The sequence below is a fragment of the Piliocolobus tephrosceles genome, chromosome 13 (assembly GCF_002776525.5).
Source record: "Piliocolobus tephrosceles isolate RC106 chromosome 13, ASM277652v3, whole genome shotgun sequence".
NCBI lineage: Eukaryota > Metazoa > Chordata > Mammalia > Primates > Cercopithecidae > Piliocolobus > Piliocolobus tephrosceles.
In genome coordinates, this window is record NC_045446.1 from 89,839,999 (window position 1) to 89,865,322 (window position 25,324).

At 35.7% G+C, this 25,324-nt stretch overlaps 1 protein-coding gene across 3 annotated transcripts in view; it reads left to right on the plus strand.

Moving 5' to 3' along the window:
- The window catches only part of CNTN5 (contactin 5), a 1,320,702-nt gene that overhangs the window by 912,947 nt on the left and 382,431 nt on the right, over positions 1-25,324 (plus strand). For all 3 annotated transcript variants that reach the window (XM_023208001.2, XM_023208000.2, XM_023208002.1), the window contains one exon: positions 11,443-11,646. In XM_023208001.2, coding sequence (XP_023063769.1) covers positions 11,443-11,646 — 204 coding nt within the window. The remainder of the gene's footprint in view (positions 1-11,442; positions 11,647-25,324) is intronic.

Consider the following 25,324-nt stretch of genomic DNA (forward strand, 5'->3'; position numbering starts at 1 on the left):
GTAAAAATAAATTGTGTGTGTGTATGTGTATGTGTGTGTGTGTGTGTGTATAGGCCAGAATTTGCAATAATAATGACATTTTGAGCACACTATATACCTGAAATAATGATGTTAACACTTTTTTTATGAAATTTCCCACAAAATCCTATGAGCTAGGTGTTACCATAATCATTTCACAGATGAAGAAACCGAACTGAAGAAGTCATATAAAGAAGCTCAAGACTGCACAGCTGCTAGGTGATGGTGCAAATATTCAAGCATGTTTTTGCATTGGTATAAAGGCATCTTTTTCCATGGTGCCACATTACCTTACACGCTCATTGAGTTGAGCCCCATATGTCTCAGTTCTTCCACAGAGGTCCCAGCTGGAATAGGAATCCAGGCACTTAATACACATTTCATGTCACTTTACTATGATACAAATTGTGTTACTAACACCAGTGTTCAAGTTTTTTATGTTTTCACTACAAAGAAGGCCAAGTACAAGCATGAAAAAAAAAAAAATCTATCTTCTCACCCTGATCGCTGTTTGACATAAAGTATCCAGGTTTTTCTTGATTTCCAGTTTAATAGTTTGTGTGCAGTCACAATTTCTTTGAGTGATCCCTACCAATAAAAATCTCTCAATCTTGTCTTTAACAGTCATCTCCTAAATCAGTGTTGTGTGAATAAATTTATTCACCTAACAACTGGTTTGTATTCTTGAAATTTTCAGTAATCCCTACAGATACACGGTTTTCCTATTTCCACAACTACAGTATTGCATAACTCTCCTGGGTTCTCAGAAAATTATAGTATTTTTATTTAAGCTATAATAGTTTCTAGTCTTGAGATTTGGGAAAATATCACCAAGTCAATCACCAGAATTATTAATTAACCCACAGGCTAGGAACAGAGGCTTAGTGGGAAAAATACATTACAGAGCCCACACTTGTGGAGAATACACAAAACACATCTGAGTGATCGATACTCAATAAAGAAATCTGAACACGTTTAGATTTTAAAAAGTCAATCTCCACTGTAACTTGAAATTAGAAAAACTGATAAAGACTGACAGTATGGGAACTGACCAAGGGAAAGCCAGTTTGGAACACCAAAGCCTAGGAGACTACTGGGCAAAAAAGAAAGAGAAAGAGAAAAAATAACTTAGGGAGAATCAACAATTTGTCATTCCATTAAAATCTTTCATCCATGTATTCCATAGTATGTGTATTACATATATCTCTGATAGAACATGAATATTAAGTTCAAAACAATGGCCACTCAATTACTTTATGACAATTTTTTCCAAGGTACACTTTCTTTCTTATGTGTTCTTTAATTGTTTAAACCCCCTATTAGTACTAGACCTTATTATTTTACAGCTATGCAAATATCAAAATACATTTGCAAAAAATACGGTCTAGTAAGACATTATGATAAGGTCTACTTTGCAAAAATATTTTGATAATTTGATGAAATTAACTACATCAATTTCAAGATTATGAAATTAATGTAGATATAAACATAATTATAAAAACTAATATATAAGTATGATTTAACATGATTATGAAAATGAGTATATTTTAATCATAAATATGATATAAACCTGATTATAAATGTGATTATAAGATATGAACAAAATGATAAAAAATATAAACATGATTATAAATATTAAAAACTATGTGATTTTACAGAGAAACCCCTTGTAGAATGAGAGAGAAAATGCATTCTTAATATTTTTTGTGCTTTTCATATTACTGACGTAACTCATACCACCTTTTCTACTTTTGAAAAATAACTTAACGAAAAAAAAACCCAGCCAAAACTTTCATGTTATGTGCATATGAATTAATAGTAATTTAAGATTTATTACAGTGATTACATGTGATTACATATCAACAGAGATAAGTATGTGTTTTATGATTAGGGTTTTTTTTTTTTTTTTTTTTTTTTTTTTTGAAACAAGTGAGCCATAGAGACAAACCTTTGATGCAGAAAATAAACCATTTCAGTGCCTGTTGATAAATAGACAGTATCTACTGTTTCTACATGGTGCATGGCAATGTGACAAATAAATTACCTTCATTAAAGATTTGCATGAAGGATTAATGAGCATTAGTTAAGCCATAAAAGCACGAAGAACATTTTTGAAAAACTATGTTGAATATAAGAATAGGTTGAGGGGCAGACAATCTCCTTAAAATAATTTATCTTACCTGAAGATTCTCTGCTGTACCTATATGATAAATGAACCCAAAAGCAACTCAAGTTCCATATTTAACACAGAAGATTTAGGCAATTCACAGCTCTAGAGGGTTTTGTCCTCTGTGACTCACCTACCTATAAGGGGGATAATTTATAAAACCCATATTTGTTTCTGTTAATATTTAGACTGCAATAAATCTTCAAATTTTCACCATAAAATCTGCATAACATGAAATTAAAAGAAGTTACAAATTTTAAAAAATTCATAGTGAAAAAATGTTGAGTGTTTTAAACACCTGCCTTATGAATTTTCTTTTGCGTTTAATCCATCGAGCTAAGTTAAAATTTAATTATTCTTGTTTATATATAAATGACAATTATCTTTTGGATAAAAGGTCATATTTTACTAAGTAAAACACAGTAATACAAGAAAACTTTATTTTGCTAACCAAAGTCTTAATTGTCCTCCATTTGGATTACTGTGCAAGATTGAACCTTTCTACACATCAAGAAGCACTGCCATCTTGTGGACTGCCATTGATTCCAGAAAATACAGGCTAATTTAAAAATTATCATCTGTGTGACTTTTCATGGTAAAATATTTGGACAACTTTGTAAATCCTAATGTAAGCGGAGATGAGGAATAGTATCCTTGTTTTTAACTGTGCAGTAATAAAACTTTTACATTTATGAACGTCTGTATTTCAGGTACACCGTGCTGGTACTTTATAGTAGGTCTCTACCCAGCAGGCCACATCCTTACTGTTTTATATAGTTAAGAGTTGTCTAGGATTGTGACCATGGTTTAATTACAGTGTGACTTAATGGTTAATAGAAATAATCTCCAGCCTGCTTTTGTTCTGGACTGGTGAGTGAAATGTAGACACTGCTCTAATTAGTCACTATTTCAAACATCAAACTTTTATTGACAAAATTATATCCCGTGTATATAAAACTCCATCTAGCAAATATTTGAAACCACTATTTACCAGGTTTCTTTTTCTCTTTTCAAATAAAGATCTCTGCTTTGTAGTAATTCTTAAGCAAGTAACTGGAAACTCTATATCTTAGTTTTCCCATTTGTAAAATAAGGTTACCTATTCCTATGAGAATTAAATGAGTTGATATACATAGAACACATTGCATGGCATATTCTAAGTGCAGTACACATTTACTAGATTGTATTGGTGCTCCATCCAGACGTTCTCCACCCGATGCCTGCACACATCCAGCAGCTGGTATCAAGATTGGCTGCTTCCTCTTCTCCAGAATATTTGCCCCACCTGGAAATTTGTGCTTCCTGCCCTCACGGCACTCGACCTGCCCCCCCCCCCCCCCCAGCAGCTAATAACTTACGGATACAGGGGAGAGGGTGCAAATAGTCTTTGCTGATACTGTTTGCCTTCTTTTGCCTCACTTAGCAATGCTGCAGTGAAGCCTGCATTTGAGAACCCCAAGTGAGATCAATCTGAAGCTTATCTCCAACAGGGACCACATCCTTGGTTAGCTTTATTTTTTTCTCCCTCATCTTACCTTGCTTCTCTTAATTTTTCCTCTTGGAAAAAATTTGTTGAATCCTATTTGAGAGGCCTCTTCACTGACTCTATTTCTATAAACCCACTATAAGACAATAAGTGTTTACTGTTGTTGTTGCTGTTGTTGTTGTTGTTATGCACGCTGGTGTCCTGATTTAATGAAGGATAAATGCTGAGATGATTTTCGTCATGTACAAAGTTGAACGGAGTCCGTGGAACGACTCTGTAGCCTTTCAGTAGTTCTCTCTATGTATCTTTTTTTAAGCTAACATTTTCACAAGTTTGATAAGCACATTAAGGTCATATGCTCTGGCAAGACTCTGGGACACAAATAGTCTGTTATTGATTAGGGCAGGGATTTGTGGGCATTATCAATGAATTACAGGAAGCCAGGAGTGAATTCTTTTTAATGCAAAGTTCGAAACCTAAGCTGAGTCTGTGCCACTGACTCTTGCACACTGTTGAGTAAATGCTGGCCCTACACCTGCTAAGAGCTTACAATACAATACAATGTAATTTAAAAACCCGTTAGTGAAGGAAGAAATTTAGGCTGCCTTTTGAAAAGGGTTAGCAATGACCTTTATATCTAGACACAGGACTCCTGGGATAAAAATGTCCTCCACACTGTGAAGTATTCCACAGAGAAAATAAAAATAGCTCCTGTCACCCAATTGTTATAATCACTTGAACTCTAGAACTTGGGATTCCCTAGCTCATACCTGCTTAAGTCGTGGATCATGAGATGTTGCCAGTTTAGTACTGTTTCTATTATACATATTCTTTTATTTATCTTATGTTTTTCTAAAGGTGTTTTGAATTACATGCACGTAAAATATTTTCCTGTCTTGGTGACATAATTATGAAGAACTCTGCTTCTTTTGACTGTAGGTAACAAACGTAATGAAAATACACGTCTCCAGAGCATAAAAAAGAAAATTATTACTTTGTTTTGTTCGACCAAGATAACTAAAATTGAATGTAATGATACAGACTACTTTGTTTTAAAGTAATTTCATTTTTAAAACATACAACAGGTATTCTCTTTTGCATTCTTCACAATATCTTTTAAAATATCTTCATTCTGAGGCCAGGCACAGTGGCTCACTCCTGTAATCCCAACATTTTGGAAAGCCGAGGCGGGTGGATCACGAGGTCAGGAGATCCAGACCATCCTGGCTAACACTATGAAACCCGTCTCTATTAAAAATACAAAAAAAAGAAAAAAGAAAAAAATAGCCGGGTGTGATGGTAGGCGCCTGTAGTCCCAGCTACTTGGGAGGCTGAGGCAGGAGAATGGTGTGAACCTGGTAGGCAGAGCTTTCAGTGAGCCAAGATCGCACCACTGCACTCCAGCCTGGGCGACAGAGCGAGACTCCGTCTCAAAGGGGAAAAAGCAAATCTTGATTCTTTCTCTTGGTACTAACCAAGACTCAGACAGGTTTATTCTATTGTAACTCTCAGGATCTTTGTCTCTGGTTGTGTTTTTATAGATGAAACTTTTGGCACATGGAAATTGAATCCAATTGTACGAGGTACAAGATGAATTTGTATTCTACAAACCTGTGCTTTATACTAGATTGTTTATCCTGAGCCAATAGCTCCCCTTATTGAGCAGTTTCTGCATGTTAGACACTCATTTAAGTGGCTTGTGTAATCCTCAGCATTACTACCATGTAGACATTACTGTCCTATTTTATGGATACTGAAACTAAACTTTAGGAAAATTAAATTACAATAATTAAAGAAAACTAATATAATGATAAAATATAGGCTTATAGTGAGGAGCGAAATGTTAATTTTCCCTCTGACTCTAATCAGCTGTAATTTTCTCCTGGTTCCTTCACCTATTTGAGCCTCATACCTTTGATGTTGAAGATGACTAAAATAATAATAACTATATCTATTTCTGTACATGAAATATTTCATTTAACCTACCCTTTCTTCCATCAATTTTAGTTGACAGATAAGAAGATTAATGCTTTAGCAAAATTAAATAGCTTTCCCAAAGGTCATGTAGTTGGTAGGTCATGCAGCCATCTTTAAATACCTGGTCTCTGTGATTTTGAAGTCCATGGTCTTACTCACTCACAGTGCTAACTTCTACTGTGTCTGTGTGTGACAGGGAAAGTGGGAGGCACAGACCAAGGGAAGAACTAGGTAAAAAAAAAAAAAAAAATGAAAATGAAAAGTGTGTGACTCATGGTAAACTGTTATGCTAATTTTTTCCCAGGTCTATCTGATATTTTCATAATATCCCCAACTGTGCTTTGCATATTTCATTACTGCTTCTTGATATCCCAGTTGCTTTGATCTCAGCTCCCACCCCAAACGTAGGAGCCAAAATGATTTTTCTATATGATCCATTAAATAACTTGAGCTGCCAGTCAGCTTCCTCAACAAAATATCAATAAGCATGCTCAATCAGAGGCAGATAATTGGTCATCCATGAGGCTATTAACCTCTGATAGGGATTGTACTACCTAAAAATTTAATATCCCTCACCTCTAAGATTTCATCTAACTTACCTAATAGAATAAATCGTGAAAACACTTCAGAGTACCTTTGTAAAAATGATCCTTTTCTCTTTTGCTCATTCACAGTACATTCCAGATTGTTAAACTGTCTACATTACTATAATAAATAGGGACTCAGTGTCTCTATTTCACCCAACATTAAGCATCCTCTTTGACTCATATTCTCAAAGCCAGAACAAGCCAATTTAGATCTTAGGAAATTTGTAATGAAGTTTAATATGTGAAAATAAATCAACTCTTGTTCTTGAAATTTAGAGAGTTTTATATAAATAGATTATAGATATATTTCTATCTCAACTATGCATTTATTCACTAAATATTTGTGGAGCAACTACACACCAAGTATCCTGTTGAGTTTTAAAAACATAATGGTAAAGAAGGTAGATTCAGTCTCTGCTCTTCCAAGAGTAATTGACATGGCTAATAGTGACATTTTCTGTTTCAATTAAAGTACACATCAGCAATGGAAAAATATATTTCCCACCAATTTCAGGTTGTCCCTTATGCTCAGTAGTAATGAATAATTAAGTGGACAATTCTCTACAGTTTCTATGATAATGTCATTAATTTAGAATCCAAAGCGGTAGGATTGGGTACAAACTTTCAAAAAAGAAAATAATTGTAGTGACAATTTTTAAAACCCTATTTTTCTCCAGGAACTTACTAAGTTATCCTATTTAATTATCTTCACTTCAATTAAGTCACTATGAAAGAGAGGAGATGAGTCATAATGGATGATGGAATTATGAAAATAAATATGATTAAAAGGTAATTTGTAAATACTAAAATGCTCCTGACATATACTCTACCAGGCAGCATCAGTAAAAATTGATACAAACATACAGAAAATAAATAAATGCAAAATTTGAACTATTTAAAAAATAAACTAAAAGTTACATATTTTTTATTTTTTTGATTTGGGGTCTAACTCTAACATCTATCAGGCTGGAGCACAGCGACGCAGTCACAACTTATGGCAACTTTGAACTCTTGGCCTCAAGCTATCCTCTCACCTCAGCCTCCCATAGAGCAGGGATTACAGGCATGGGCTGCTGTGCCTGAACAAATGTTATATTTTAATGATAAAAAACAAGTTATGATTTTTGACAGATAAAACATTAAATCTCATATTATAGAAATAACAAAAACAATTAGGGATTTTGGTAAATAAGGCCTGTTAACTGAGTATCTTACCATGAAGTTGAGCATTTTATAGAAATAGGGAAGCTTGATTTTTAAGTTTTTTTCTTTCTATACTTACAGGGATAATGAAAATAGACTCCCGGGGAGAGCTGCATTATTAATTGGGTCATTGAACAACTCAGATGCTGTATCCACTGTGTTCTCTCCGAATTCTTTGGCCCAAAGCCTCTGATGTGTACACACATTATTAGAAAAAAGAATGGTTATTTCCCAACACGTAGTTATATTAAAGAATGTTGAATCACATATGATTACTCACTGAAATTGTTTTCAAAGACTTCAGAGACTCCAGTATGCAATTTCATTCCCCTTTTTCAAACTTTTTATGTTTTTTTTGTTAATGGCACTTCTGTTAAGAGAAATGAGCATCATTGCCCACATGCGCACTCCTGTTTTTATATACTCTGTAGTTGTGGAAATATATCACTTAAATAATCATCTTATTTGTCAGGGGAGCAAAGAGAAGATCCTCTGTTTATTGATAGTGAATCAGTTGCAGCAGTTGCATAGAAAGTCTGCAATACTTGAATCCATGAAATCTGCACATTCAATTAGGGCAGGAGACAGCTGACTTGGAAATGTTCTCACTACCAAAATTTAGAAATGATGACTGAAATAAAGCAAAGATAATTTCAATATGTAGCTGATCTCACAAGAAAGAAAAGGAAATCCCCAAGTATCAGAAACAAATAAGAACTAAAATCCAAAGCATACTCTGTGATGTTAACCCTGAGGAGATCTTGGAAGCAAGGTACATTTTTCATATGTTACAGTAGTAGACCCTAAAGTCTAAAAGCTAAAGGATGAATGATCATGCCAGGGCAAAGGACAAGTCCTTGGGCCTGCTTGAGAATGGAAGTTGAATAGCAATGTCTGCCCAAGTCAGACCCTAGATGCAATGACTTGTTGGTTCAGAGTAGAAGACAAAAATTCTCCAGTGAGAAGCCAAAAGCCTGTGCCACACATGGATTTGTGGCCCAAATGTGTATTACCACATAGTATCAAAAATACCTGATTGAAATTTAACATAAACATTGATCCTTTTGTTGCAGTTGCTTTTGGTGTTTGAGTTATGAAGTATTTGCTCATGCTTACGTCCTGGATGATATTGCCTAGGTTTTTTTCTAGGGGTTTCTATGGCTTTAGGTCTTACATTTAAGTCTTTAATCCATATTGAGTTAATGTCTTAATAAGGTGTAAGGAAGGGGTCCAGTTTCAGCTTTCTGCATGTGGCTAGCCAGTTTTCCCAACACCATTTTGTATACCTGTGTAACATACCTGAATGTTCTATACATGTTTCCCAGAACTTAAAGTATAATAATAAAGAAAGCAAACTACATAGAAAAATGGGGGAAAAAATTGATCTCAAGTAGGGTTTGTGCAAAAGCATTCTCGAGGAAGACTTTCATAACGTAGATGCATAGAATATCTCAAAGTGTTCATTGTCTGCTGATACAGGGATTACGCACTGAAGAATCATACCAAGAACTTCTAAAACATTTCAGTTGCTTTAGATCACCATACCATTAGAAAAAAGAGCCTTAAAAAATGGGAAAATCATAGTTGACCACCTAACCTCAGTATCTTCTGAAGTGAATGCCACTACTACTAAATTTTTACCACTTAATAGATAAGCGTGCATTCAATTATTTTTAAGGGCCAGGTGCAGTTGGCATGGAAGAAAGTGGCATATAAAGCTAAAGGCTGTGGCACCAGAGCCAACTATACTTTACTATTTCCCTGAAATATTTTATAGTTCTCAGATTACAATATAATACTAAAAATAATTATAGGCTTTTTATGATTACTTTGAAGACAGTATTAAATAAATGTGAATAGATAATGGAAAACCTTATAGGAGAAAGTAAAGAGGAATAGTAAAAGGTGTTTAGCTCAGTTCAATATTTTCATTTTTGGCACTGGCAGATAATCCACTGCAAACTCAGGTTGTCAGCTCTTCTATTGTGTAGTATTTCCACTTTTTATACTTTTTGGAATTATGAAATGCTTCACTACATGAAACTGGAAACTTATTTGAAGAACTAAATAAGCAGTTTTTAGTCTCCAAATAATTACCTGTCTGTAAAATCTGAGAAAATGCCAATTTTGTGTAAATATTTTTCTCCTAGTCTAAAAATATGAAACATTAATTCAACAAATATCAGTATAACAGAAACAGTATTTTTTAATTTAATGAATGATTTGCCTGTAATTGTTAGTTGCTTTCATTTTTCTGAAATTTTAAGTAATATAAACCAAAAACTAAGAAAACCCTTGTTTTATATTAGATTTTAGTAAAATAATAAAAAAGATTTTAATAAAATGTAATGTAAGATAAATACATATTAAAATATATGAATTAGCTGTGAATGACAAGTAACACTTTCATTATAGCAATTAAAGGAATTCACATTGTTAAATGTGAGAAAGCCTTGAATTTAGAGTCTAGTTGAGCTGTATGAGAACAAGTGGAAGTATTTCAATTATACTTTATGGAGTTCCTTAAAGTAATGTGGATATTTTAAATAAAGTCTTAATAAAATATTAAATGTACTGAAGGCTGCCAACTGGGTGTTGGTAGCTGTAAAAAATGCTTTTCTTTATAAAACAATTGTTAGAATATTTGATTTTGTATCTGTATATTGTAATTACACATTAATGCAATATAATATTTCAAAATTCTCAGGCTTCTGCTAGAACTATAATATATAATTTTTTTTTTTTTTTTCCTGAGTTGGTGTCTCACTCTGTCACCCTGGCTGAAGTGCAGTGGTGTGATCTCAGCTCACTGCAAGCTCCACCTCTCGGGTTCATGCCATTCTCCTAACTCAGCCTCCTGAGTGGCTGGGACTACAGGTGTCCGCCACAACACCCAGCTAATTTTTTTGTATTTTTAGTAGAGACAGGGTTTCACCTTGTTAGCCGGGATAGTCTCAATCTCCTGACCTCGTGATCCACCAGCCTCGGCCTCCCAAAGTGCTGGGATTAGAGGTGTGAGGCACAGCTCCCGGCCTATATAATTTCTTTTAATCATAAATATTAGCAAAATGTTGCTTAGAATCAATGTTCATCTCATCTTTGTAATTCTTCTGTGGAAAACAGATCTGAAAATATTTAAGTATCCACTATTCCTTCAGACTTGTTTTATATCCTCTTTACTGTTTTTCTTATGTTTAAATGGTGCACATAGAAGGAGCTCCTAACGTGGTAATTTTTGGTTAGGGTAGGATGATAACAGAAATGTTACTTTTCATGTTTTATGAATGCATATTATTCGTTAAGCTCTTAGGTACATTGTCTTATTTGAAGCTTATGAAGTATGTAATATTATTCTAACTATATGAATTTTAAAAACCTCAAAAAGTTAGTTAAATACTGGCTCAATTTAAACCATCACTAAGTAGTAGAGTCAGAACTTAATGATACTGTCTCTGAAAGTCCCAGTGAACTTAAGCTTAATTTAGAAATAAAACTAATTTACAAAATGGGATGTGTGTAGAGGAGAACATTTGGACAGAAGACATGTAGTTTGCCTTTCTTTGATAAGTTTCATTGCTTAAGTGTCCCTATCTCACATCTTCTTTACAATAAGATCTGTATCTCCATTTTCTTATTCTACATTGTTTGATAGGTTTGGGTAAATTTTCTTCATTAAATTGATCTTTGAGAATGGAGAATTGTCTCTTCTCTTTCTATTTTCAGGTTATCATAATTCTGAGTACCTAAAACATGTTCAATACACATTAGAATTGAAAGAATAAATAAATGAGTCAAGTTCAGACATCCTAAGAAATATTTCAGATCTCACCATAGTCATTAACAATAATCCTTTGAATATAAAATACTAAATTATATAGCTCCATGGATCAAATATGTGTGACCTTGCAATATATCTCATGTTTTCTAAAGGCTTTGTTGTTTGAACTTTGTCTGTTAATGAAAAAATCAAAGTCTTTCATTGACCAAATTTTGTGTATTTTCAGAGATCATCTATAGCTGGGTATTTAATGAGTTCCCTTCCTTTGTGGCGGAAGACAGCCGGCGGTTCATTTCCCAGGAGACAGGCAACCTTTATATTTCTAAAGTCCAAACATCAGATGTTGGCAGCTATATTTGTCTGGTGAAAAACACAGTGACGAATGCTAGAGTCCTTAGTCCTCCAACGCCACTCACTCTACGTAATGATGGTAAGTTGCTTGGCCCATTAAAATGGTCAGCCAACTCTAATTTGGAAAATAAAGATGTATTCATGTGTGTGTGTTTTTTTTTAAGAACTGGAACTTACAAATAAAAAGATATTTGCCATATTTAGAAACTACATTTTTAGGCCATGTTTATGCATGCCTTAGGATAAAAGTTTTGACATAAGAAAGTGATGATCCGTGGATGAGAAATACTCATCATAATGCCACTCTAATGCCAGAAAGCGAGAAAGAATCTGAAAAAGAGAACCATAATAAAGACTCCACAGTTCTTTCCTTTGCTCTTGAGTGCCTCTATATAGCATCTGTGTATGAATTGAAAGCATTTTATGGATCCACTTTTCATTACATTTTTATTTTAGCTACCTTCAAATTGAATGTTCAGGTTTTAATACTTCATGGTATAGTTATAATTGTTATTATTACTTTTCCAATAATAGCAGTTGGAACTTTAACTTTTAAGTGCAAATCAGGCAGAAGTGATGATTCTATAATTATAGGTATTGCCATCTATCCACAGTATCTTCAAATTTAAACACCTCATTTGTATTTACAGACATTTACAGTTAAGCGTTGCATTAAAGAAGTCAAGCATTATATTATCATTGATATATGATGTGCAGTTTGCTCTGTCATGCAGTAAAAAAAAAAATCTACGAAGCTGTTATTAAGAAGTAAGCTTGAGAATCCTGATTGATTGTGAAGCTTAAAAAATAATCTATTTAAGTGCTGTTTTTTCATATGTTTGTTTTTAGAATATATGCTGCTGGAATGTATGACCAGAGCTATATCACAAGATTTTTTGCTTGCCACTTAGTTTATTATGCACTTTGTTGTTTATATATGTGTGTGTGTGTATAAATATGTTTATATGTATGTATGTAAACATTTAAGTTTGTGTATGTAAACAACACAGTCTGTGAAACTTCATGAATTGTGAAGTATGTATTATACATACATATATAGATAGAGATACACAGTATTTTATATATATACACACACACACACAAATATATATATATATATATATATATAAAATAGTAACAACTCTATCAGGTAAAGGGTAAAAATGTAATATTCATTTTAAAGAAGAGAAAGCCAGTATTAAGGAAATGATGAAAATTGGTAAAGGCCTCACAGTTAAGTAATGGCGTGGAGAACCAGGTAGAAAAAAAAAAGGTGACTTGGAAACCAATTCACAGGCTACTAAAACTAATCAGCCAAGAGGTGATAAATGACTGAACAAAAGCAGTGATGGTAGCACTGGAGGACAGGAAACATAACTGGGATATTAAGAAGGTAGGATTACCAGCATTTGATAATTAATGAATTACAGGCTTTGGAGTAGGAGGAAGCTAGCATATACCACAATTTCAAGGCTTTAGCATAGTTCATTGAATGGGTGATGATTCTCTTCACCGGAAAAGAACACAGCTGAAGAAATTCAGAAGCAGAATAAAAATGAGGAATTCAGTTTTGAATATGAGATACAGGGTACATGGGAAATCCATGAGGAAATTGGCAATAGGTAATCAGATATCTGTTCCTAATACCCGTAAGAGAGAGCTGGGCTACCGAAAGAGATTTAAAAGTCATCATTGTGTATTACATCACTGTGGAATAATGTGTATATATTATGCCAACTTCAAGATTATGTAAGAGTGCCTACAGATTGAAAATAAAAAAGAAATGCAGTTTTACAGTTTATCTAATTAAAAGTTTTGAATTAATTTTCTGTAAGCCATTTCTCCAAAACTTCTGAGCCCTTTTCTCCCTGATTTCTTAAGAAATGAATGCATTCTTATCTGAAAATTGTAACTTTTTTTGGCTAACAATTAATTCCATTTTCACTATCCATCTGTATAATAATACTTCATATTTGAATAGTGCCTGAGCTTGAGGAGGCTCTTCCACCTTCTTTTCACACCAGAGACCTCTTTCTACACATTGCCTCCCTGTCACAAGGGAGAAGAGCACATGTATAAGTCAATGTCCATGTGGAAGAGTCTTGTACTTTTGTTTCATGGCCCAGATATATCACTTAACTTTACCTTCTACGTTCCATGGGCAAACATTTCAGGAATAATCATTTGCTGATATTTAAATCACTTTGTCTCTGTGTCTTCTGTTGCCCTTGTTTGGCAAAACCCCAATTCCAATGAGCTCAATTATACTCTACTCTGTGACTGCCTTGAGATCCTGAAAGCTATCTGAAAAGTTTACACCCACCAGGGTTTCATGATCATCAGTTTCAAGTGGGCTATCAACATTGCCATTCAATCCCACCAAGATTCTGTGGATGGCTTAATTTGCTACTCCCCCTGCCCCAAATTTTTGGAAACCTCTCTGCTTTCCTTAGACTGGATTGCCTCATGACTGCTGCTTCACAAAAACTATGTGCCTTATTAAATCATCTTTCTGTTAATACAATTTAAATCTAACTGCATCTCCATCTGCATTGTTATCTCCCATCCTATTTCAATAGAGATAGTATACTCTCCATCCTCCTATTACAACCAATTCCTCCATCCTATACTATTGAGAATCATTCCCTCTGGCCTTTCAGAAAATTACCCTGTAAGTTGTTGCTTCTTATATAACAAAATGCTATGTCAGTAAACCAATACTGTTTTGGTCATTATATTAATTGAAGTGACTGCAGCAGTTGACATTGTTGACACTTTTTTTCTTTTACAAATGTCTGTATTTTCAAAAAGTCATTATTTGAGAAGTACTATATAAAAGGCTCGATGAAGCAAGTATAAATCAATAAAATAAAACTTATTTTAAGGTTAACATTTAACAAAAAAACAGGTGGTAAGCATCTGCTAAATTTCTATTACATCATTCAGTAACAGTCTTATTTTTTACCAGAGAAGCTACAAAATTTACATTTTTTTCTGTAACTTACCTAAGGCTATTGCTTTCTTGGCTTTTATTTGTCCATTTGTTTTAAGTCAAAGTAACACATCCATATTGAATGAATGTAGTGACATAGAAAAACAAAACAAAAAAAGCCCCAGAAAATCCTACTCACCTCTCCCTGACATTAAATCTCACTCTGGAGAGCCAGACTTCTAACTTCCCTTTTATGTTGTTGTTGTTCCATAACATTCTCATAAAATGCTAGAAAATATGTATGCATTTTGGTTAATCAAGCTTAAACAATAACTGTTTATTCCTTCATTTGATAAGTATGCATAAGTTTCTTCCTTCCTCTATTTTAATATGCATTTTTCAGTTTACTGTTGCTTATCTTTTAAACTTTAATAATATACTTGAATTTCTACTGTTCTTTTAACTCTTGTATCTTTAATTCACATTTTATGTCATGAAATGAGGATAATTTTATTCCTACTTTTTCCGTCATCTTTCCTAAGCTACTTTTATGTTCTTTTTTCTTCTACTTGTATTTTGGCAATTCTGTCTTCTATAATGCAAATGCAATCATATCTTCTATAATTCTTCTTAGACTAACTCTATAAGCTGGAAAATCAATAAATATCTACAGATTATTACTATATAATTATCATTTAATGTGATAGTTTTCCAGGTTTTTAAGCCACTTTCTAGACATGTGTACTATACTGGATGTATTTTTCACAGTTACTGAAACTTTGAATTAAATATAACCTAAAGAAAAATAAGGCTAATACCATTAATAAGAATGTAATATAATATGGATGTAGTGTTTCTTAAAGTTCTGCTGTACAAAAACAGTTAGTATTTTGGATAACAGTGTTCAGATATGAACATGAGTCACTACAGTGGAAATCGTAATGAAGACATTGGTGTGGTTAAGAAAGCACGGGGAGAGAGTATGAAATGAGAAGAGAAGTGAGCTTAAGGTCAAGCCTTGACTACTCTACATTACATTAGGAGGGTAAATAATGAAAATCCCACAAAAGATAATGAGGAGAAGGTAGAGAGATAATAAGATAATAGGAAAAACAGTAGAACAGGCCAGGCACGGTGGCTCATGCCTGTAATCCTAGCATTTTGGGAGGCCGTGGCAGGCAGATCACCTGAGATCAGGAGTTTGAGACCACCCTGGCCAACATGGCGAAACCCTGTCTCTACTGAAAAACTACAAAAATTAGCCAGGTGTGGTGGTGCGTGCCTATAGTCCCAGCTACCTGGGAGGCTGAGACAGGAGAATCGCTGGAACCCGGGAGACGGAGGCTGCAGTGAGCAGAGATCACAGCACTGCACTCCAGCCCGGGCAACAGAGCGAGACTCCGTCTCAAAAAAACAAAAAACAAAACAGTTGAATATGGTGTTGAGGAAGCCAAGGGAAGTAAGGGTTTCAATAAGAAGTGGACGTGTCGCTCAACATGGTGGATTGGATGCATGCATTTGCTACCTGTCACCCTTCTTATACCCTACAAAAATAAATCTATATTTTCAATGAGAATGCTGAAGGAGAGGAAGAGCGTCACCAAGTGAGACATTTCAATATATTTCTGAAAGAATAAGGAAGGATTGAGTTAAAGTATTCAAGAAGTGGAGAAAACTAAAACATAGAATAAAGTATAAGGAGTCTAAAGAAAGGGTCGAGGACCATATGCCCAATGGAAGCTTGAAGACATTCTGAAATCAAAGTTAGCCCTAAGAACGGATGTAAGAAATGGGACTCAATAAAGGAGATTGAAGACATAGACATTGAACAACTATTTCAATAAAATGTTAGACACCTTTTCCTTCTCTATCTCTATATGCAAAAAGTCCAAAGACTCATCTCTTAATAATATGAAGGAGCTTTCCATGGAAAGCTAAAGTTTTTAATATCAGTGGTGGTACTCTAGTGAAAAATTCTTATTCTAGTATTCGTATGCCAGCAGCCTGACAGCCAGCTCCCTGTCCTCACACCAAAGCAGAGCCTGGTCATCCACACACCCCATTCAGCTATGACCCCCACACACCTCATTCTTCAGACACACCATCAGGGGAACTCACACCAACTTGCAAAATTCTCAGATGTGTGTGTGTGTGTGTGTGTGTGTGTGTGTATGTGTATATATATATATATGTGTGTGTATATGTGTGTATATATGTGTATTCACACATATACACACACATATATGCAATTCTAAGTTAATAGTTACTGTTGAAAATTCTTGTGCTTATAGAATGATTACAAGATTCATACTAAGATAATATGAAAAAATTGAAACATAAAATTAAGGAAGTTATAGATTAGAATGGAATTATTTTTATTCAAAAACTTTCATATCACTATTTGATCTGTCTTCAAAAAATATAATTGAAAAGTACGTTCATAAGAAGGACATATTCCTGAATGTTTTCCTAAGTAGATGGCACATATTAAACACTTGTTCTGAAAATAAAAATAGAATACATATTGCACCACGGTCAGCTGAAATTCTTGCTGGGTTTTACACACCTCTCAGTGCAGAGATAGGCGTTACAATGAATATTTCTGCAAACGTGGCAAATGTCTCTGTAGGGGTTTGAATATAAAAATTATGTTTAATCTGCTGTGACTATAGAGTTCTCTTTTTTTTTTTTTTTTTTTTTTTTTTGAGATGGAGTCTCGCTCTGTCGCCCAGGCGGGAGTGCAGTGGCCGGATCTCAGCTCACTGCAAGCTCCGCCTCCCGGGTTTATGCCATTCTCCTGCCTCAGCCTCCCGAGTAGCTGGGACTACAGGCGCCCGCCACCTCGCCCGGCTAGTTTTTTGTATTTTTTTAGTAGAGACGGGGTTTCACCATGTTAGCCAGGATGGTCTCGATCTCCTGACCTCGTGATCCACCCGTCTCGGCCTCCCAAAGTGCTGGGATTACAGGCTTGAGCCACCGTGCCCGGCCGACTATAGAGTTCTCTAAAAAAAATCATTTCAAGAACATTGTGTTTTTACACTTCTCTGAAAAGATGTAGACTTCTCTAAAAATAATAAAGGACATATGCATAGGCAATATTTTTCCTTTCAAGTACAAATTGAATTTTACTTAATAACTCTCTATTATAAAATGTATTATCTCCGCTTTGGTTCCCCTAAAGCAAAGCTGAGATCAAAAATTGCTTGTAGATAGTTTATTTCAAATTTATCCCCAGAGAGCAGGATTAAGAGATGGGATGGGTTTGATCGGTGAAGCCAGAGGAGAGATGCATTACAGAGATGACCACTTCTACAGGCAGCTTGAGCTTGAGCCCACAGGACCAGAGCCTTACAGAATGTACTCAGAATGGTCACCTTGGGGGGTGTATTGATAAACGTTCATCTCCCATTCCCAGAGGGTAATTCTGTTAGCACTTAACTCTCTTGTTCTTTGAGGTTGCCCTCAAGTTGCAACTTTGTGAAACTGGTTGCGCATACACAAACCTGGTTGCAGTAGCACTTCTAGGAGTAAAACATCTCGTCAAGATATGTTGAACTAGCACACCAGAAGTATCTGAAACATAGATGGTAGTGAATGTAGATTATTTTCACAGCCCTAGCACATTTGCTTACAGAAAGGAATTCCATCTAACACTTACATAAATTCACATATCCTAATGTTGAATAAAAAAAGTTGATTTTCTGTTATTTATTGTTATTTATTCAGTAAATACGTTGTTTCCATTTTGCATTGGGTGACATATATATGAATATCTGTGGTGGGGAGGGGCTTTAGAGGGGTTTGTGGACTAGTGAGAAAGATTATTACTGTACAAAATGCTATGATAGACTGATAGATATATGTTACTTTGGTAACCCCTAATAGAAACACCCCAGACGACACATAAGAGAATGCTTCCTGGAAGAAGTAATATCTGAATTTAGTTTTGAAGGTAATTTGGCATTAGGTGACTAAATAAAGAGAGGATATTTGACTATCCATCAAGTACAAGTATAGAATACACAGACTGTAACAAAATTGCACTTCAGCCAGAATAACTAAAATGCAAGGCAATATGAAGGAACAGAGTATCATACCATGAAATGCTTTGTTGAACATATTATCAAAGTGATGGTGAAGATTTGGAAGATTTGAAGCACATAGCAACACAATCATTTTCCCTTCCTGACATGGTGAAAAATTATTCTCATGCATTCACAAAGATGTATTACACTCCTATTATGTATCAGATATTTTGTTAGGTACAGGGAATACAATGGAGGGCGAAGCAAACATAACAACTATCCTTGTGTAGCTTTCAATCCAATATAAGGCAGGATATTCCCATAAAAACGGACACAGATTCTGTCTGTAACCATGCACTCTAGGATTTCCCTGTCCTTGCTCAACACCCTGAGGTCATGCTCACTATTACTGTGCTAAAAACAAAACAAGTCCAACTTCAAAAGGATTTATTAGTAATACAGATGTTTATTAATGGCTTGGAGGGCAATGAATGAGGCGCTTGCATTCCACAAAACAGCAGAATTTATTGAACACTCCTCATTAAACACATCTGTTTTTGACAAGCTGTAATTCCTCAACAGCTACCATTTCTCCCTTAAACACTTGTGCCTCTCCCTGTAACACTGTTGCTTCCAGTCTCCCTTCAGGGTCTGACTACCTCTGTCTTATGCAGTATTTTATACCTTCATTTTTTCCCCTCATTTGAGTTTCCAGCACAGTTCTAATTACTTTCTAAAAACTTGTTTTTATTTTTATTTAATCTACACTTATGTTTTCTACATGGGAAGCACTCTTTTAAAAATGGTACAAGTATTAAAAAGGATGGAAAATAAATGCCAACAAATATTAACTAAAAAGAAGTTGAGGTTGCTATATTAATATCCTATATTAAGCAAAGATATAGCAAAGTTGTACATATCTGCGCAAAATTCACTATGTACAAAACCAGGCTTCTCCTCTTTCTTTCAGTCCATGTGGGACCTTTTCCTACAAGATTTCTAAGGCAACGTTTTCCCATCCATCTCTGGAGTTAGATAGTGCCGTAGAGAGAATTCAAATAGTAACTTGAGAAAGTGAGTGGAAATAGATTGAGAATGCATGTAGAAAGATTACTCACAGGAAATTCATCAGTTGTCACAGTTGGGGGAAAAAATGTAGAAAGGCTACAGATGTAGATAATCTACTATTTGGTGGTGGGGAGTCTATGATTTTTATTTTTAATTAATGAATTGCAGGCAAACTAATCAGCTGAGAATGTATTTGTAGATAACATGTTTATTTTAAGGAAATAATTGTGTCAACATGGAAATTGTGACCAGAATTACCTAATTACATAATCCATGAATCAACTCCATTAATTTACTAGTGAATACTGCACGTCCTAAGAGCAATGGAAAAATATAAAAATGGTATGCCTGTGAAGACTGTAATAGGCTGAATAATGGCCCTCAGCATGTCCAAATCCTAATTCCTGGAAAATGAATATCAGCTTATATGGTCCAGGAGCTTAATGGATGTAATTAAGTTGAAGATCTTGAAGTAGGGACGTTAGATTATCTGGGTCAGCCCTAAATGTAGTCACAAGTGTCCTTAAGACGGAGGCTGAAGGAAAGTTGATGACCGATGAGAAGGCAATGTGATGACTGTTGACGGAAGCAGAGATTGGGGTGATGCACTTTGAAGGTTCAGAAATGGGCCGTGAGCAAGAAAATGCAGCTTTAGAACCTAGAAAAGGCAAGGGAATGGATTCTCCACTAGAGTCTCCACAGGGAGAGTGGATCTGCCCTCAGGGGCGACCACCGTAACGTAGGCTCAGCGAATGCTCTCTGCTTTGTCTGCGACAAAGCACAGAGAGAATGGATCTGGTGGTGTCCTCTCTAATCCCTGAGACTTAGTTTAGTATTCAACTGTTGTGCCCTGAGTTCCGAGACCCCCCTCAAAGACGACCACCAGAAACCGAAGTCAAAGCCAAGCGGCCGGGATCACTTTATTGCAGGTTTGCACCTGGACCTCTCTCCGTACAGGCGTAGTCAGGAGGGCAAGAGAGAGGTCCCGAGCACAGCTCAAGCCGACTTTTTATAGTAAGGCACAAACAGGTTACAGAAGATTAGGGGATTTTTACAGGTATAAGCTTGTGATAGGTTGACATTTGAAGTTGAATATTTGGCAATTTCTGATTGGCTCCCACCCTTGTACTAAACTGCAAACGTCTAGGGTTTTTTTTTGTTTTTTGTTTTTTTTTTTTTTAAGACAAACTGCTTGCTTAACCATGAGTGGGAGGCGGGTGGTTTCAATTGAGCAAGCAGGGGGTACGTGACTGGGGGCTGCAAGCACCGGTAATCAGAACAGAACAGGACAGGGACTTTCACAACGCTTGTCCATATAACGTCTGGAATCTATAGATAACATAACCGGTTAGGTCAGGGGTCGATCTTTAACCAGTCCCAGGGCGCCGCCTGGGCTGTCTGCCTGTGGATTTCATTTCTGCCTTTTAGTTTTTATTTCTTCTTTCTTTTTTTTTTTCTTTGGTCTTTTAGCCCTTACACAACAATGGAATGTCGCAAAGCCACTGTTATTTCCTGATTAGTCTGTTTATCATAAAGGAATATGGCAGTTGGAATAGCTTTGGATATTGTTTTTTTTTTTTTTTTTTTTTTTTTTTTTCCCATTTTCCCTTCTAAGTGCCGCTCCTTGGCTATTGAATGTTCTACTCTAAATCCAGAAGACTTTTTCATCTTCTTATCTTGGTTCAGAATTTTCAATTATGGATAATTCCAAGGGGACTGGGAAAGTTTTGACAAGAACACTGCTATTTGGATACATTTATCTGTGCTAAGGAAGCTGAATTATATAAAAAGTTTATGTCAAACTCTGCAGGAATACAGAAATTTTGGCTGTTGTTAATCTTTTGTTTATTTTTTTATGTGTCGTTCTGGAAAGCTCATAATCTTGGTGTAAAAATTTAAATTAAAACATCAAAAAATTTTGGATGATTTTTGGATAAGATGAATACTTCAGTTGCTCACATGTCCTTGGCAATCAGTCATTCTATACAATCCAATTTCTTCCTAAGGATACTTAAAAACAGCTTGAATTTCTGCCTATAAAGATAACTTTTTATCAGATAAAACAATGTGTAGCATTTTATTAACTCTCTTAATTTGTCTTGAAACCTTGGGAGAATTACTTAATACGTGCTAACAAATAACAAGATGAATTTGCTAAATATATATCTAACTTAGTCTTTTTCTTGATTTCCTATGTGATTGCCTGTCATTGTAATTCAGAAATTTCTGAAAGACAAAAACTTTTGATAAGTGGCATTGTAACTATGAATGAAAGGAATGTGAACTTTGAGTTGACTTTTGCAGTGGTGACAAAGGTGTATTCAGTTATGTTTATCTGACTTTCTTTAATATTCAGATTTCTTGAGAAACTACTGGACTCTCAATGCTTCTGTTGCTGCTACTCCTCCTCTTCCATTTAATCGTCTGCAATTGGGTATGGATGGGGCCTCACCATACAACTCAGAATTTTCTCTAAACTAGTCAGGTTTCTTTTAACCACATGTATCAGCATTTCTCTCAGCCTTCATTATTCTGACCGCTTTGAAGTCCATGTACAAAGCTGCAAATATTTTCTTTTCATCTTTCCTGGCAGTTTGTTCTCCCAGACCGTTCCATTTGTACCTTTCACTGTCTCTTCTCAGTCTACCCCCTAAATCAGTCATTCCATTTGCTTATCCATCTATATGTCTGTCCACCCAGTGTGTCTTATTTGTACTTGGCCTTCGTTCCATGAAGAATTTAAGGAGGCTTATCTTCTTAAATGTAGGGGTTCTTTCACAACTCCACTCCTGACCCCCATGATATTTTTAAATATTTTTTTCTTCAGTGAATACTTCTGTTTCTGTTTCTAATTTAGAATATCCCACAAACTAACTTCTCCGGCTGACATTTGTGCTATGAATTACATTACCTTTCTCCTAGACATCAAACATAAACATTTCTGTGTCAGTTAGACTCCTCCTAATCTCATGATCACATATGCCATAGATTCAGCAAGCCCTCTGGATTTTCTACATCTGCAATGTCATTCTCATCCATTCCTTTCTTTCCACTTCTAATTCCAACACTCCTTTACCTGTCACCCATATCAGTGGCTTTGAGCTCCTTCTTTCTGCAGCTCACTTAATGTAAATAGTATTCCTATCCAAAACACGCTGTCAAAAACAAACAAACAAAATATATATTGCCATATTCTAGATTGTAGCAAAGAAGTGAGGCCATAAGTATATAATACCGTAAAACGAATTGTTAATGTCACTTACGGAATGCAACTTCATGAGAGTGGCGTCATTATGGAAATTTAAACTAGAATCTATTTGCCTAATTTGGTTTAAAATACATTGGTCACAAACTTGAGTTTAATTTATTACCTACTTAATCTTAGACAAGAGACTTAACCTATTTATGCCTCAGTGTATTCATCTGAACATGGGGATAATATTGGTACTTATCTGATGGGGTTCCTGTGAGAATTAAATACATGAATACATGCAAAACACTTAGAAGAGTGCGTGTTACTTAGTAAACTTTAGTAAAGGTTAACTATTAACACAGTACTTATCCTATAATTCCCATAGCATTTTACTTGTGTGTGTCGGGGAGGGAGTGGGGGGTATTGTAATCGGAAACTACTTTTCTAGACTATTGGTATTATTGTAGTTTTTGTTATTGCTGTTGTTGTTTATTGTATAAATGTAAACTTCCCTGTCTAGAATTGATATTTTAATAGAGATAAAGGGGATGGATGGGCAGTAACATTGGGAGGAGCTTTATATTCCATCACTTGCCTTCAATAATTTTTCACTCCAAGCTTTGTCCACAATTTTCTGACTCCTTTTTTGTTCTTTCTGTTCTGTCTTCATGAAGTACCCTCTTAACTCCTAGTCTGTCTGCAAGAATGCAAATGATTTGTCAAAGATCATGAAGTTAGTTACTTACAATAAACTGGAATAAAGCCTATCATATAATAAGCATAGTTTAGATTTTATTCTAAAAGCATTTCCTTATGCTTGTCCATATTGAAATTCATCTGCCACTTTCATAATACCACCCACACAGCCTTATGATATCTCCATGCAAATGGTATTTACCAGCTTGACGTTTCACTCACTACCCAGTAGAGCTTATTATCGCCTGAGATGTTGGGAATTTTATTCAACCCTTCTCATGTTAAGATACTTTACAAGGCCAGGCACTGTGGTTCACGCCTGTAATCCCAGCACTTTGGGAGGCCGAGGTGGGCAGATCACGAGGTCAGGAGATCGACACCATCCTGGCCAACATGGTGAAACCCCATCTCTACTAAAAACACAAAAATTAGCTGGGTGTAGTGACCAGAGCCTGTAGTCACAGGTACTCGGGAGGCTGAGGCGGGCAGATCACGAGGTCGGAGATCGACACCGTCCTGGCCAACATGGTGAAACCCCATGTTGACTAAGAATACAAAAATTAGCTGGGTGTGGTGACCCGTGCCTGTAGTCACAGGTACTCGGGAGGCTGAGGCAGGAAAAATGCTTGAATCTGAGAAGCGGAGGTTGCAGTGAGCTGAGATCGTGCCACTGCACTCCACCCTAGAGACAGAGTGAGATTTCTTCACTCACACACAGAAAAACTCTACAAAATAATCAGCAAATGCCAGCCCTACCTCGATCCCTAAAGACTATGTCATTTTGTCAACACATAGCTTCCCATATCCAAGGTATTTCACTACTCATGACAAAACAGTATTCTTCCACAGATTGAAATCATGTAAATTGAAATTATGTTCGAATAATAATGTTTTGTTATGGCTAAAGATTATAACTCAATGAAGACTAAGATAATCATTAGCGTCATTTAGCAATAAAACATTTTTAAATTATAATATTTAATTTGAAAAAAAAATTCTCAAAAGATTTTAGAAGTCTGCCTAAATTGCATCTGGTAGACCAGCACTCAATAACGTGATCCCAAAACACTTGTATCGGGATAATCGACAATGCTTTTAAAAAAAAAATAAAAACAGGTGGGAGCAGTGGCTCTCGCCTGTAATCCCAGCACTTTGGGAGGCCGAGGCAGGTGGATCCTCAAGGTCAGGAGATAGAGACCTTCCTGGCTAACACGGTGAAAACCCATCTCTATTTAAAAAAATACAAAACATTAGCCAGGCATGGTGGCGGGTGCCTGTAGTCCCAGCTACTCAGGAGCCTGAGGCAGGAGAATGGCGTGAACCCAGGAGGCGGAGCTTGCAGTGAGCCCATATTGCACTATCACACTCCAGCCTGGGTGACAGAGCGAGAATCTGTCTCAAAAAATAAGTAAATAAAAATAAATACATAAAAATATTGGGTCATACTTCAGATCTGCCCACAGTTTCTGGGGACAGTCTTAGAAAGTAGCTTTTTTTCGCTGCATAATTGTGTAAGGTGAAGAAATCAGCGAGAAGCACTTTCTTTGGAAATACAAGGCATGTCCCTGCTCCTCTCCCTTACCAGGAGACAAGAGCAGCCCTCTCCCAACTGAAAGTACTAGGAATAGTTAAATCCACATGCTCTCTCTTTCCAACGTTCAGAAACACTTCCATTTCCACTGAGTCGTCAGGCCCTCCCAGAACGACACCCAGCTAGCAGACTATGCAGTGTCTCTTAGAGTGTTCAGTGACCTTGAAAGGCAGAGTCCTTCAGAAGATTTCCAAAGAGAATGAAATCTTGAACCTACTCTTTCTCTGGGAGGCCTGAGGAGAACCAGGGTTT